Below are 15,785 nucleotides of genomic sequence, written 5' to 3'. Positions count from 1 at the left end.
ACACACTCTGTGAAAATTAAATCTGCATATAAAGCACTATTATTTAATGGCAACGGAGATTTATTTCAGTAATGTTTTTTATTATTTGTAGAAGACACGGACTTTCTGTAGTACCGTCCTCGCACCACTAGAGGGCTGCAGCCCTCGTGTTCCAATTCCACTTCAGTCTGTTTCAGAACTACACAGCAGTGTTGACATTTATTGTGAAACTCTCGCATTACTGTGTGCGGAGGATATGACTAACTGAAAAGATGAAGACTTGTTAGATGTAAGGGTGCCATGTTTTCCTTTCCTATGGTTGTAAATTGGCCTATGGAAGCAATTCGCAATGTGCTACTAGCAGAAAGAGCAGGAAAAACTCGTGCATTGACAGCTATGACCAGTTTATGGAGCTACCCCAATCCTTCCACAAATGGAAATATTCAGAGTAAAACTTTATCAAAATATTTTTAGTATGAAGTAAACAATAATTCAAAGGCTATGTCATATTTTATTGCATCTATAGTTGTAAAACCTATATTCCTTGCCACACTAACCCTTATATAAACTTTCAGCATTTTTACAGTGTTGAAAATCGTCATTAATTACATTTTTATACTATTGTTACAAATGAGAACATCCCAGAAAGTTTTGCTCACTTTTGGGTGAAAATGTTTCCCCAAAATATAGTTCACACACATACATGTGTACACTGGGTTTCCATGTTCTAATTTTATATAGACACTAACCGCACCACTTAACCCTAACATGAAAGAAACCATTGTGATGTACAAGCAGTTTATACAAAATGTAAAAAAAGGACTAGTATTATTATCCTATTATTATATCCTTAACATATTACATAGGGTTGTAGCACACACACACACACACACACACAGGTTTGTTTCAATGTGTTGGTGAGGACATCTTATAGACCTCCATAGTTTTCTTGCCAAGCTTATAAGGTATTTCACCCATACTTGTACCCTTAAACCCATCACAAGCTTGGTGACCTTATCAGACCTCACCACCTAAATGTCCTCCCAAATTGCTTTTCCACATGTTTTACTATGTTTTCAGAATATATATTGTTCTCATTGTTATACTGTAGTCAAATCTATATGCAGCTACACATACAGGTAGCGTGAATACAAATATTTTAATGTGGCGTCAGTTAATGGGCGGGACAAACTGGAAGTCCCGCTCTTTTTTAGAAGGGATGGGAGTGGCTAACAAACTTACACTCACTCACCATTCACAGCCACGTTTTTGCCACTCTCTCTCTTCCTCTCCATCTATTTATCTTTCTGTATTATATTATTTCACTCCTTGGAGTATCAAATTGTTAGTAGCCTATATCATCTTTGTCAGTGTGCATTCTGGAGGACCTGGGAGAAGTTCCATTACTGCTGAAAAGATTCTTTCCCGAGAGTCAGAAAGGTAAGACATTAACTCTCAAATATTCTCTCTCAACCAATACATCATTAACAGATGGCATTGGGTGCTTTTTAGGGCGGCTGGTCAATTATTCATCTGTTTCTTGACTCATCTGTAGCGCCATTCATTAAACTCTCAACACAAGGAAGTGTGAAGGAAACCATGTGGCACATGGCAGCTATAGACAAAATCATTATAAATGTAGCTCAAGCACACTTTTTGTCTTTGGTTTACACACATATTTACACTGTTTCTGTGCTTAATCATAGTAAATGTGTATTTTATTATGTTTTATATATTATCTATTTGAATAACACCTATTTACAAAGAATTTTTTTTTTGGGAAAAGATATTATTGTATTTAGATATCTTTCAATGATATATTTCTCCCCTTTACACACACACACACACACACACACACACACACAAACACTACAGATTCACAGGATTCACATGTGATGTGGACAGGATGTAGGGTGACTTAGGATTGAAGTAATGAATGTAATGAGGTTGGATACTGTATAATTCACATGGACATAAACAATTTATTTCCTGTACATTGCATACAAACACTCAAATATTGAATTATTTACTTTTCACTATTCAGGTCACAACATCGGCCTTATGTAAACCCATTATAATATTTTTGTTCCACATTTTCATAAGGGTTTCTTCAGGGCATAGTGCTGCTTTGTGACAGGCTGTCTGAATGTTTGGCAGAAACATTTCATGGACACTGTTTGTGTAAGATATGTGTACACAATATATATCTGTGGCAAATCTGCAACTGAACAGATCTCTTTATCTAATCGCTTAGTAACTCAGGAGCATGCTCTTACATCTGGTTATCTGTAGTACTTTGACAATTGAACTGAATTTCTTGGAATATGTAGTAAGTAGTAATTCTTGGGTAAATTTAAAGTGTCAAAAGTTAACCTTTTCTTCTCATATAAAAAATATAGACTATAGCACATTGTAAAAAGTATTTTGACTCCAATGTCAAGCTTTGTTTATGTCTTTTTAACCCACAAGGCATTGCAACAAACAATGTATTGTCAAAAGCAGAATTATGACCCTACAGCTTAGCTCCTTGTGTGACCAAGGGCCCATGCAATCTAAAGTCTTATCAGCTAATTCCTGTTTTGCGTTACAACATCCTGTTTAAGTAGTATAGATGTATATTGTGTAATGTGACGCATGGAAACAAAGGGTTTTTGATTATTTGTTGGTTACTGCTAGTGTTTTTGTTTATTAAGTATTTGTTATTTTCATGATTAGCTTGCTAGCTGCACCTTTTAATGCAGTACACTCATAAAAATAAGCGATGCCATAGAAGAACCATTTTTGGTTCCACAAAGAACCACTCATTCAAAGTTTCTTTAAGGAACAATCTCTTTCTTACCTTTTTATGAGAACCTTTTTTTCGCCACAGAGAACCTTTTGTGGAACAGAACGGTGTTAAAGGATGAATGTTAAAGGTTCTTTATGGAACCATTAAGACAAATGACAAATACACACAGTTTTCCCAGGCAAAGATTTAGTAATTTACCTGGTTGCTCAGTCAGTCAGATGTAATGGCTTCTGTCAAAGTATATTACCTAATTATACAAATGAATACACAAAATGTAGAAACTCGTTTAGTCTGTGTGAATATTGCAGGATTTGCTTTAGCAACACATGGAAAAAAAATACATATCTAATATTGTTTCATATTCCTTTAGATTATCAACACATTGTATTGAATGTTTCATGTATAATGCAGCTTTCTACAGAAATATAAAGATGGTTTTGTCATATATGCATCTTCTTATCATCCATGGCAAGTGTGCAATGTTTATGTCACAGATATTATCATTTTTTTATAGTGTTTACGCCAGAGTTTTTATGATTTATAAATCTATTTTCTTAAAAACACAGACAGCTGTAAAAAGCTTTCTGTTTGTTGGTGCACTTCCAGATCTTACACAGCAGGTGCACCCAGGCAGCCCTAAAAAAACCTTGATCTTCTAATCACATTACAGAACACACACTTATACTCCCCTCCACACACACAGACACACAATCCTCTAAAGCTTTCTCCCAACACTCAAACATACATTTCAAAATACACCCCTTACTTAATTAAACACTCCTTTATTTAAACAATAAACATTTTAACCCAAACACTGCCGATGTTTCAATGCCCGTGTGTTCATTCTTTTGAACCGGAAAAAGGAAGTGTCATAAAAATGCTGGCTTAAGGCCAGAGCGTTCCTAAACAAAGACGAATACATACACATGCACACTCATCCAGCTTTGGTGTGACTTGGAGGCCCCTCCCCCATCTCTGAAGGCAGGTAAGTAATGACGTACTACTCAAACAGACCGACAGCTTCACTACGGCAACACAGAAACACATTTTTGACTTACTCATTTAAGAACATTTGATACAATTATAGAGATTTTTGCCACATTTCTCTTCTTCACACAGCGGTGAGTAGTCACTCAACTTAATAACTTCCTCCTGGAATAGTGTGTGTGTTTGAACAAAGGTGTGTAGATTCTGTTTCAATAGAGATGAAGTCTTGCATCAGCAAAAGTCATGTGACCAATACTTAAAATGTATATTAAGCTTCTCCTCACAAATTTATCCTAACATGATTTACTTCACTTCGCACCAGTCATTACGCTTGGTGTTTTTGCATTCATCTCTATAACATAAACATTGTACATTTTAACCAAGCAGCCACAGACTTTCAATGATGGAAAGTTGTTTATATAAGGTTCTCTCTCTTTTTTATACAATCTCATGATACATTGTACAGAATAAAATCTTCTTGTAAGTGGTAGTGTGTAATACTAGCAATGCTTGGTGATGGGTTCATTGAATTGCGGTGGTACAAGAATTGTGATTGCACTTTAAAATGAGATGTTTTATATTCACTTGTGGAATGCTTAATCACAAATAATGACTAGCCCAGACCCATCTTGGCAGAAAAATATTTTGAAAATTCAGCACTAAAATGTAACAAAGCAGTGAATAGACATTTTGCCTGTTATGGTAAAAAGAAGGTATCCGGAAAATGTTATTTTAAATGACCTGACAGTATACTTTCATTCTGCATGTGCTGCCAAGCAGATTAGACAGAGTCTCTTTAAGCATTTCCTGACCTAACAGCTCAAAATAGCATTAGCACTTTTTCACAATTTGTTCCTTATTGAGTGCATGGAATGCAAGCTTATGAAAGGTTTCAAATTAGAGGGCATTTTGCATTATTTACAGTAAATAAACCCTAATGAAGCTTACGAGAACATACACAGTACTGCTTGATTCTTGTTGGAAACACACACATCTCTTTCAAATCAAGACATGTTTTTCCGTTAAGTTCTTGATAGTATTCAGTAATGAGACACAAGGGATGTTTGGTAACATTTGGCTGATGTCAATGATTCTTTCCATTCACATGTTTTTTTTAAGAAGCTGTATGTTCCTGTTACTCATCAAGGGGTGTTATCTCACTTATGTATGTAAAACAAGCTGTTAAAAGCGTTTGAGCACCTAAAATACATTAGATGCTCAAAGAACATCTAAAATCAACCAATTTCACTGTTTTTATCTTCACAAGCACTGATGCTTTGTGAGGAAATGTGTCGTTGTGATTTCAGTTTCAGTTATATTCAGTTTAAAATATTCTCTTTTAAAATGATAACTAATCCGAGAACTGTTATCTGTTTTTCAGTTTGAGGATTTGAACTTGAAAACAGTCTTCAGAGGATTGTGTCTTCTATAGACTAAAATGGAACTACAAAAAATGGCAAACGGCCATCATGATCTCAGTCCTGACAAAATCACACTGGAGAACGGGTGAGTTTCAACAATAGCATGTGTAAGGAGATCAAAAACTTGCTTAAAAACACAAATGAAATAATTCACAGATCAAGGGCATCATCTGTATTTTTTGAGAGGGCATCAGTGGCAATCCTGGCTCATCTGGTATATTGGCATAAGTCTATAAAGATATATAAAATAAGTAAATAAATAATAATAACAACAATAATTATAGTTCTTAGAAATAAAAAATAAAGAGGTTAGTGATTGTCTTTTAGTTCATATCGTAGGTGAGTTCAGATGTTTTGAATGCCAGTGAGTTTTGTGTTTCAAACAATGATTGAAGCAACTTGAGTGTGGGCAGATGATAACAAACTATTTAGGTAAAGGTGTTTAGTTTTGACAACATGCTATGTCATGCATTCTGACTTCTTGCACTGTTGAACATGCAGGCTTCTCGTGCTTAACATGGTCAACTTGTTATTACTATGCTTGATACACTCCCCCAGCACTCCAACTTGTTTCGGAAAGTTTTTTTAAAGTCTGGATCCCTGTTTCGTAACAGGGATCCTATTCCTTTTATTCGGAAAAAAAGTTGTGTGCACATGACGTCACGGCAATGCGCAGAATGCGGATGGAGGGCAGAAAGTGATTTTCTCCATGGGAATTCACTTCAACAAACTCAAAATACCGGTGTTTTTATACTGTTAAAATCCGTGGTTGTTGTTTTGGTATGTTAAGCTGTTATAATGGACTTCTATGGGGAAGAAACGCTAAATGCAAGATTTTTCACTTTCTCCATTTAATAAGGACTTGTTCTATTGACGGAAGCTAGTACTTATTACAAGTAAGATTTGACAGAAATGTGGGCTTACCTGTGGCCTGTATCACGAAGCGAGGTAAACAAACACTGAGTAAGTTTTGAGTTGACAAAACCAGACAAACCCAACCTGGTTTAGATCAGGTTAAACTGTAGCACAGCGCTTGATAAAAACGGTTTGATCCAGAGTTCGTGAGGCGCGTGCACCTGAAAGTGTGCCAATCACACGGAACATCACACATAGAACATAGAAAGCATCATCAGTTTGACTGACTTCTCGCGAGTATCAGCACAATTCACTTTTCTGTTGAAGATGAAGAGATAATTATGAAAAAAAATGTCATGAATTGAAACACATTTACAAGGTAGGAATAAACACTGCTTTTACAATAAGATCAAAAGATAATATCCATGCTTCATTACTTTAAAATACTTTATATTTTAAAGTTGTTTTTTATACGAACATAGTATTTTCATTTAAATGCTATGTTTGATAATTAATATGAATTATTAACTCATATAATAATTATGTGTTTTAAATTTTATTTAATAAATGTAAATATACAATACAAATACACACTTAGGAGCAAAAGACAATTTGGAGCCAGAGATACATTGGGAGTGGCTTCACTGCGTCAGATATACGTCAGTTTTCTCAGAGCTGACTGGTCCAGTTTAGTTTACGATCTCTAACCCAGAATTAAGCCTGCTCCGGAGCAGTTTAGCCGAGTAGCCTAAGGCCCTGTTCACACCAACACGGGTATTTTCAAAACCGCAGTTCTTTCTGGCTGTTCGTCCACACGCAAACGCAATACTCAGTCACTGAAACAACGTTTTTTTTTAAACTCCTGCCAGGGTGAAGATTTTTAGAAACTCCGGTTATGTTAAACCTTGTTAAGCATTTTAGAAAGTCATCCGGCTCGTCTCCTTCCAACTGCAGATTTCAAAAACGATACAACACATAGGTATTTTGAGTTTGTGATTGGGAATTCCCTATGGAGAAAATCACTTGCTGCCCTCCATCTGAAATTAGCACACTTCATGCAGGAAATACATAATTTCATGGATTTTGTATCACCATAGTGCCTAAACGTATTTTGAAATGCAGAAAATTTCAAATCAAAAACATTTACCACCGTTTTGTGTCCCCGCCCAATTTCTCAGACCAAAGTTACACCCTTGTCCCCACCTGTTGGTTTTGGCATTCTTTTGACAGCGCTTTATAGCATGTTTTTGCCGCTTAGAGTGGATGCAGGGTTTTTTTAACAAATAAGATGTGTGTGAATTTCCATGTGTGTGATTTCCTTTACGACAAAACCCGTTAAAAACCAATCCACCTTCTTGAGCCTGAAAACTCGGAGTATGCTCAATCTAAAACGCAAATTTACCTGCAGCTCATTACTATTGCGATAGTGAAGCTTAGGTGTGTCTGTTTATACACAGCATTTCAGTAATGGATATTATAAAAACTGTGGATAGATAGACTGGACGATAGATAGACTGATAGATGCCGGACATGAACTGTAAGCGGTAAGTCAAGTTGGCAAACAAAGAACAAACATATAAAGTTTTATAGACAAAGAACGTGCATAATATAAAAAAACATAAAGGGATTGATGATATGTTGTGTGCTCGTGCTGTAGTTCCTCCCACTGCCTGTCTCCAGCAGCTCGAGATTTTCCAGAAATAATCCTACTGCGGTATCTCTCTTTTATAGATTTAATCAAACTAAATACTCTTCGAAGATATGATGTATGCAATACTACTGTATAGGCACTCAAGATTAATATGAGATTGGCAAAAACTGAGTGCGTTATCCGATCTTTAAAATGACCCCCAATGTAGCTTGTTTGGAGATATCACATTTGCATGTGTATGGCTGATTTCTGCCACTGTGCTTTATAATTTTAGTTTTTTTGTGATGATATTTCAAAAGATTATATTTTTGTAAGGGATTTACGCCACACGAGATGATGAAAACAATAAACTTTTAATAAATCCCCCAAAAATAGGGAGACCACGAGGAAACACAAGGACAAGGAGGAGAAAAAGCAAACACCAGATATATTTTAGACTAGACTAAGAACACAGGAAGAGGCAGAGTAAAAATAGTGTCCGGGTAATGAGTTTAATGACGGGCAGGTGCGGGAGTACATGACGAGAAACAAGCGAGGAATCGTGGAGAAATAGACAACCTAGGGCAAAAACTTGGTACAGAAGTCCCTGATTCACTTGAAAAAATGTGTAAGTGCTTAATGGAATTTGTTAATGCAGCACCTAAAAACAGTCAGAGAAATTAAACTGAAGGGTTCCCCCTGCAAAAGCATCACAAAATCATTCAGCATCTGTGTCATTTCCTGCAGTTTCCTCATAGCAGTTTCCTTTGTGGGACAGATAACATCAAAACTGTTGAAAAAGTTCCACCTCCAATAGCAAAGAAGTCAACAATAAATATGGTTTATTTTGCTTATATAGATTTGATGGCCTTGAAAACATAACAGAAGGCGATACATTCCTTCCCAATAAGAGCAATGGGAAGATAGAGACAAAGTTTACTGACGTAAGTATGATATGAACATTTTTGAATAAATCAAGACTTAATAAGTAGTTTATGTGTAGTCTGGGTGAAACTGACACACCCAGATTACAAATAATAACTTCTGACTCCACTTTAATATTGAACATGAAGTTACATGTAAATGTTAACTTATAGAATGCTATCATTTAAGCAGTAGACTGTAATGAACACATATATGACATGACCATAATTTCAATGTTTGCTTTGTGTTTTATAAATGCATAACTGTCATTCTGCTTTTTCTAGTTTGAGGGAAAAACTTCATTTGGAATGTCTATTTTCAACCTCAGCAATGCTATAATGGGCAGTGGCATTCTGGGACTGGCTTATGCCATGGCCAACACTGGCATTATCATTTTTGTGTAAGTGAAACTACGTTTATCAATGCAAATGAGTGTGTCAGAGTAGCCTAATTGATAAACCGGACAAAAAGGTAATATAGGAAATGATTTATAAAAGTGTATTAACCAAAATGATTCCTAGTATTTATTTTACACCATCAACATAGATGCACAAGCTTGTAACTCCAGTTTGTAATGAAGCAGATTTGTTACAGATATAAAAAGAAACCATGTTTCCCTTTGGGGTCAGAGAACGGCTCTGGCATTTAGAAATTATGCAATGCCATAAAGAGCTTCTTTGTGTTTACACAGTGATGAAATGTTTGTCAGCATCACATGAGTTGACTCCACCTATATACAAATACCAGTCAAAATTTGCATGTTTCTTGTGCCGAGGTATTATGTAACCTTTTTAGAGACGGTCAGGAACAGTCATGTGAAAGCCTCCTTTAACCATTTAGAAATCAGTTTTGACAGACTAGTGCTTTATTAACTCAACAGCCATTGAACAAGAGACCTTGACGCTTACAAATCTATTTTGCTACAAGAAGACACATAAACTTAAAAGTTAAAAACAGTCTAACACAATCGGCTACTAGGGGTGTCCCTGATTAAGGACGGTCACAGGACAAGACCACACAAAGCTCATGATCTGACTGAAATCATGTCGGTGCTAATGGAACTGACCTCTTTAGATTTCATTTGTGCTTGAACATTTAAATTAAGAATGTTAACATTTTATATAATCCATTTAGCATATGTTGTGAACTTAGATGATGTCTCCATGATGTGAGACAATACACTCAGGCAGTGTGTAGGTTACAGTAAAGCTATTTTTTTACATTGTCTGTCTCGTGTCAACAAGGCCTTATGAAGCATATTGTTGTACGATTGTCAGACACTAGGTGGCAGTGTTTACAGGGTCATTAAATTTCCCTACTTAAAAAACGTTTGTTTGCAATAAGCAACTGGCCTATGGCAAATTCCTTTTTTTCAACTGTGTCGCTATTAATTAACGTTATCTTCTTACTTTCTTTCAGAATTCTGTTGATAAGTGTATCTCTTCTTTCTGCATACTCCATACACCTTCTTCTGAGGAGCGCAGGAGTGGTTGGTGAGTGGTTGGTATTTGACTTCATGCAGGGCTGCGGTGACCGATGGCTGTGTATGATATCAAAGCACCGGGAGAGAAGACTGTTTCTTACAGTGCTGGCGGTACTTTTATGTCATAGGCCCATCGGCCTACGCCGTGCAGTTGTTCTGACAATTTATGCTACCCTATCACATTTTGCAACCTCCATAAAAAACAGGACTAACCCTTCCCCAAGCCACCCCTAAGTTACACCTCCCTAACCGAATCACAACACGAGGGTAGCAAAACTCGATGGGTAGCATAAATCGACGATCACAGTTTTTTTTCTTCGACGACCTGACATTTTGTCCCAGTAAAGTGTGCAGGTTTTTAATATTCTTTTTTGTTTGTTTAGGAATTCGTGCATATGAACAACTTGGGAACCGAGCATTTGGTCCACCTGGGAAAGTCGTAGCTGCGTGCATCATTACATTGCACAACATTGGAGGTTATCTAAAGCAACATCACAGCTAATGTCATTTGCAACACTTTAGTATAATCGTATAATTTCATCCTCTTTATAACATACTGCACACATACACACACGTACTCAAAATATTCATCCTCAAAAATATTTACATTTTTTTTTAAAGTGAAAAAAGAGAGAAATACAGAATAATATTAAAAAACATATTTTAATAATTTAAATATGAATTACAAATAGGTTTGTTTTCAAGCATATGTTGCTGCAACATTTAAGTTTGTTACACAGAATAAAAGATGTAATAAAGTAGCTTGAAGTTGTCAAAACAGTTTGAAGGTTAAAAACAATAACTCGGCACAAATATTGTCTAACTCTCCATAGAGTTTACCAGATAAACATTTCACAATGGGTTGTAAATGTATACAACCTTCTGTTCTCTGTTTGACCCAACAGCAATGTCCAGTTATCTCTTCATAGTGAAGACCGAGTTACCCAATATTATTCTGGGTCTTATGGGGTTGCCAGATGACTCGCGGTGAGTTTGACATTATAATAGTTACTGTCCTTGTTTATTTTTCATATTTTTAGTCTTGTGGACACTGGACATGACATTTTTGTGTTTTTCGGCAGTGAGTGGTTTGTTAATGGAAAATACCTCATCATTATCGTTAGCATCGCTATCATTTTTCCACTGGCATTACTGAAGCGACTCGGTACGTTCTCATCCTTTTATTCATTTATGTGTTTATTCATTCATATATTATTTTGTCTTTGTCATTTCATATATCCTGATCATTTAAACACCTGCACTGAGGAGCTCGGTGTCAACCATGGAGACTTTTTTAAAAGCTTCTAGAGCATCTTATTTATTTTAAGCAATTTATTTAGTCAGGCACATTTTTTGGAAAGGTGTTACTTGTGCTGCTACTGTATTTGTGCTAAAGCACAATTGATCACAATAAAACTATATTAGCTATAACGGTATCATTTTAATATATCACTCCTAGGGTATTTGGGTTACACCAGTGGCTTCTCCCTCGGCTGTATGGTGTTCTTCCTCATATCTGTGAGTCCATCTATCCATCTTTTTACATAACTGAAATGCCGCCAACAGTCTTGATGATCTCATCCATCACTAACCAAAGTGTCTCATTACATTGTGTCTTATTAGGTCATCTACAAAAAGTTTGTCACAGAGTGTCCTGGAGAACTTAGCCAAAACAGCACTTTGCTCTACCAAACCGTAAACAACACCTCTAATACATGTGAAGCCAAACTCAGCACTCTCAACTCAAATGTGAGGCATATTACATCAGCTACAAATGTGTGTTACTTTAAATGCAGGGATTTCATTGATTCTCTGGTTTTGTTGCAGACTGCTTTTACCATTCCTATTATAGCGTTTGCTTTTGTGTGTCACCCGGAAGTGCTGCCCATCTACACAGAACTCAAACAGTAAGTATTTTAAGTGCTCCACAATCTAATTAATATATTCAAACATACTCGACATATTGATTTGATTCATAATTGATTTATTTGCAAATCTGTTTGGTCTCTTGTGTTACATCAGGCCAAACAAGAAACGCATGCAGAAAGTTGCTAATATCTCCATTGTGGCCATGTTTGTTATGTACCTGCTGACTGCCATCTTTGGATACCTCACCTTCTATGGTAAGATGAATTTCGGTAAAACTTTTCATTTTATTTACATCGTCCATGTTAATACTATACCATTTATAAATGCATGTTTGTGTGTGTGTTTGCAGAAAATGTGAAGTCAGAACTTTTGGAGATGTACAGCAAATCAGACACCCTGATGCTTTGTGTTCGGCTTGCTGTTCTGGTGGCAGTAACACTGACCGTCCCTGTTGTCCTGTTTCCGGTACACACACGTGACACACTCACACGATCACAATCTTTACATGCATACAAGTTTCTTTATACAAGACTGTAAAACGTTTTTTGTTTGTGCCTCCTCAGATACGCCGTGCTGTCCTTCAGCTTCTTTTCCCTGATAAGCCCTTTCAATGGGTGCTTCACATCTCCATCACAGTGTGTCTGCTTTTTGCTGTCAACCTGCTTGTCATATTCGTGGAGAACATTCGGGACATTTTCGGCTTCATTGGTGAGTCTGTTCTGATGATGCGTTGAAGATGATTTTATGTGCAATATTAACATACTTCAAAAGCAGAAGTTAGAGGAATAACATTTGTCATTGGGTTTCAGGTGCCACATCGGCTCCCAGCCTCATATTTATTCTTCCCGGAGTATTCTACCTTCGCATCGTCCCTGAAGAACAGGAGCCTTTGAAATCACGGCCAAAGATTCAGGTGAGAATCTGCAACTTGCGTTTTATTCAAGGTCAAAGTTACAAGCACTCTTCTTCATTTTGCGTTTCTTTTCCAGGCCATTTTGTTTGTGGTGCTGGGTTTTATCTTCATGATAATGAGCATCACCTTCATCATCGTGGAGTGGGTGACTGGACAGAAGGGCGTGGGTGGTCACTGACAGAACCGGGTGACACAACAGCATATGAAGGCCAAATTCTAATACAGAATATACACCTGTAACCTCTGAACCTGAAACTTGCAACCCTCAATATACATAATTTCATCAAACATGAACAATATTTGTCCAGGCTGTGGCACACCAGGAGTATATGCCCACAACACATAGGAGCTGTGTTGCCCTTCAAGGGATAAAGGATCTAGCTCCTCTTCCCTTTCTCTCTCCCAAAACATTCATGGGACAGAGACATGAACTAGAAGTCTATATGCAGAGTACAAAATAAAGCCAATTGAGCGATATTTTTAGGGTTTGATCACACTACTGCAACAAGCCCCAGCTTGTTTATTTGTGTGTTAATTTTGTTGTCATATGATGAGGCTTGCATACAGTAGCCTTTTGCGTGTGATACAGGTTTACATCTGGAGAGTGTTATGATCCCGTCCCATTCTATAGCCCACCCCATGAATATCTGTTTTTTTTTTTGCTGCGATTCTTAATTAAAACCAAATAAAAAGTAATTGAAACTATTACAAAGTACAGTCGAAGTAACGGTACACAGAATTAAGTAGTTTGCACAACACTGAAGAACAGGCATGAAACTATGAAATTCTATTTTGAAGTTTCAAAAAGTCGTTTGTCTACCTCCCAGTAAATTTCAAAGTGACAGCATAAGTTTTCACATTGCATCTATGTGGAATTTATCATTATTTTATTTATAGGGGAAAGTTGTACAGTTTTATGATGAATTTCTGTCTTGAGGACAGAATATTTAAATGTAAAAACAAACGTATTGTAGATGTTACATTTGTCAAAAATGAAATGTTTTATGGTAGACACCAGCAGTGTTGAACACAACTCTTTTTATGTATTGTGGCACTGCCAAATTACAACATTTCTGTAACTTCTGTTTCATTATTCAATCATAAACTTGCTGTTATTGAGAGGTGGAGGAATATAACATCTGAATACCAATTCTCTAGTATTTAAAAAAAATCTTGGTTATTGGTTTTTATGTGCCATTTTGTATGTTGTATATTTGGAAATATCTTTTTATTTGTAACATACTTTTAATCAACTAAAAACTTTGATTTATCAGTGGTTTACGTGATGTCCTTTTTTATTTTATTTTAATGGCTAAAAATGCTATTCAAGAACTATTTGGACAATAATGAATGCTGGTTAACTCGTCATGTGAAGGTTACTACAAAATTGCATGGCATTTTTGTTTATGCAGTCATAAAATAAATGATCTGTCTCTTCTCATCAGTATGTGCTAGTTTTTATGTAGCAGGACTCAAAATGGTTTCTGCTTGGTGATGTTGAAGCATGTGCTTGTTTTGTATAGCAATTCATGTACAGGACATATGATGCATTACAACTTTGTCGTTATGAGGCAGTTTCCCAGACCGGGGGCCTGTACCATGAAGCTGGTTTAGGTGGCTAGCCAGCTATGTTTCAGTTTAGTTTGTGCCAACCCTGGGTTTTAGGTACCATGAAAGTAGCTCGGCTTTATTCGGTGTTCGTCGCCATGGTATCTTACGCTGCACGGCTGGTTATGTTGGATTCAAGATCTCAGACTGAAGTTTGACCAATCAGCTGTGAGCAAAGAAACATATAGATGACGTAACTGACTCACAGTGCGTGTTAGAATGGCTAGTTATTTTTTATACTGTTTAATAAAATAAAAATATTCATATATAAAAACATAAGATCAAATATTGGTTACTATGTAGGTAAAATCTGATTTTACAGATTTGCTGGCTCTCCCTTACACTCACATGAAATTCAATTTACTTACTTATATTCCACTTTTATTGTATCACATGTATTTGCATTGCATTTTTTACATTCTTGTCTGTGGTGCAGAACATCTCGGAACACTTTCAGTTTCACTGTATTAGGACATTTTTCTTTGTCCTGAACCGTAGTTTTTATTAAGGCTTCAGTGAAATGACTGTCCTGGTTAATGGCGCAAAGACTAGTCTATTAAAGGTAGAGGCTTATGCATTCTGTTGTAAAAGCAGGCCGTTTTATTAAGTGTAATTCTTATATTTTCTTCCGCTTCTCTGTGTTGCAGAACACACCGCTATTTTATAATTCTGAGCTCCGTCTTCTTTCTGCAAAAAAAAAACTAGTTTTTATCATATCAGACTGAAAGGAGACCAACATGCAACCAGTCCGCGTCATTTTTTTGGGCAACTTGTTTGACATGAACCATCAGTACACGGTGCATTTATTGATTTTAAACACGTAAGATGTCAGAGTTTACAATGCAGAAGCGGTTCATGTCATTTGTTGGAATTAGCTGTTTGCAGCTTTAAAAAAACAGAAGTTTTTGTACAGAAGTTCAGAAATATATGAGAATGAACTTTATTTGCACGCGAATCCTCTCGTTTGGCACCGCATGCTCAATGGGCCCTCACTCTCACTCTCTGAGGGAGATTGTCTACAAAGTGTGCCAACAACAGGAAATTTAGTTATTTGTATTATTTAAATCTGATCGTTGAGTACAATAATTTGATTAGACAAGAAGCTAACTTTAATTCTAAGAACGTGGATATGTTGTACAAGTTGTTAGCACTAGTACAATACCAAGAGCAAAACATTACCGACATACAAAAATGTATTAATACCAAATGACTAATTTTGCAGATTCAACCACTGTCTCTTGCATAACCGACCTGTTAATGCGACAGCTTTCGTTAACTGTCGTGTTCAATCTCAGTTTCAAGAGACAGAGAGCGCGCGCCGCGCAGAC

General features: G+C 36.4%; 1 protein-coding gene across 5 annotated transcripts; it reads left to right on the top strand.

Moving 5' to 3' along the window:
• Nucleotides 1-1,221: 1,221 nt before the first annotated feature.
• On the top strand, nt 1,222-14,295 carry slc38a5a (solute carrier family 38 member 5a). 5 transcript variants are annotated; one of them, XM_079466888.1, is made up of 16 exons: nt 1,222-1,419; nt 5,136-5,260; nt 8,520-8,604; nt 8,869-8,984; nt 10,004-10,077; nt 10,451-10,543; nt 10,973-11,054; nt 11,150-11,232; nt 11,527-11,585; nt 11,691-11,816; nt 11,895-11,974; nt 12,090-12,190; nt 12,286-12,401; nt 12,500-12,644; nt 12,746-12,849; nt 12,926-14,295. In XM_079466888.1, the coding sequence occupies exons 2-16, from the start codon at nt 5,193-5,195 to the stop codon at nt 13,025-13,027; spliced, it is 1,434 nt and encodes a 477-aa protein (XP_079323014.1). In that variant the 5' UTR covers nt 1,222-1,419; nt 5,136-5,192; the 3' UTR covers nt 13,028-14,295. The 5 variants fall into 5 exon arrangements, with proteins under 5 accessions (XP_079323014.1, XP_079323012.1, XP_079323015.1 ...); XM_079466889.1 differs by lacking the exon at nt 1,222-1,419 and adding an exon at nt 3,661-3,752; XM_079466887.1 differs by lacking the exon at nt 1,222-1,419 and adding an exon at nt 3,739-3,888.
• The last annotated feature ends 1,490 nt before the right edge of the window (nt 14,296-15,785 follow it).

The sequence above is a fragment of the Barbatula barbatula genome, assembly GCF_947034865.1.
Source record: "Barbatula barbatula genome assembly, chromosome: 11".
NCBI lineage: Eukaryota > Metazoa > Chordata > Actinopteri > Cypriniformes > Nemacheilidae > Barbatula > Barbatula barbatula.
Note: the sequence above shows the minus strand (reverse complement) of the source record. Positions and strands in the feature narration are given on the sequence as shown.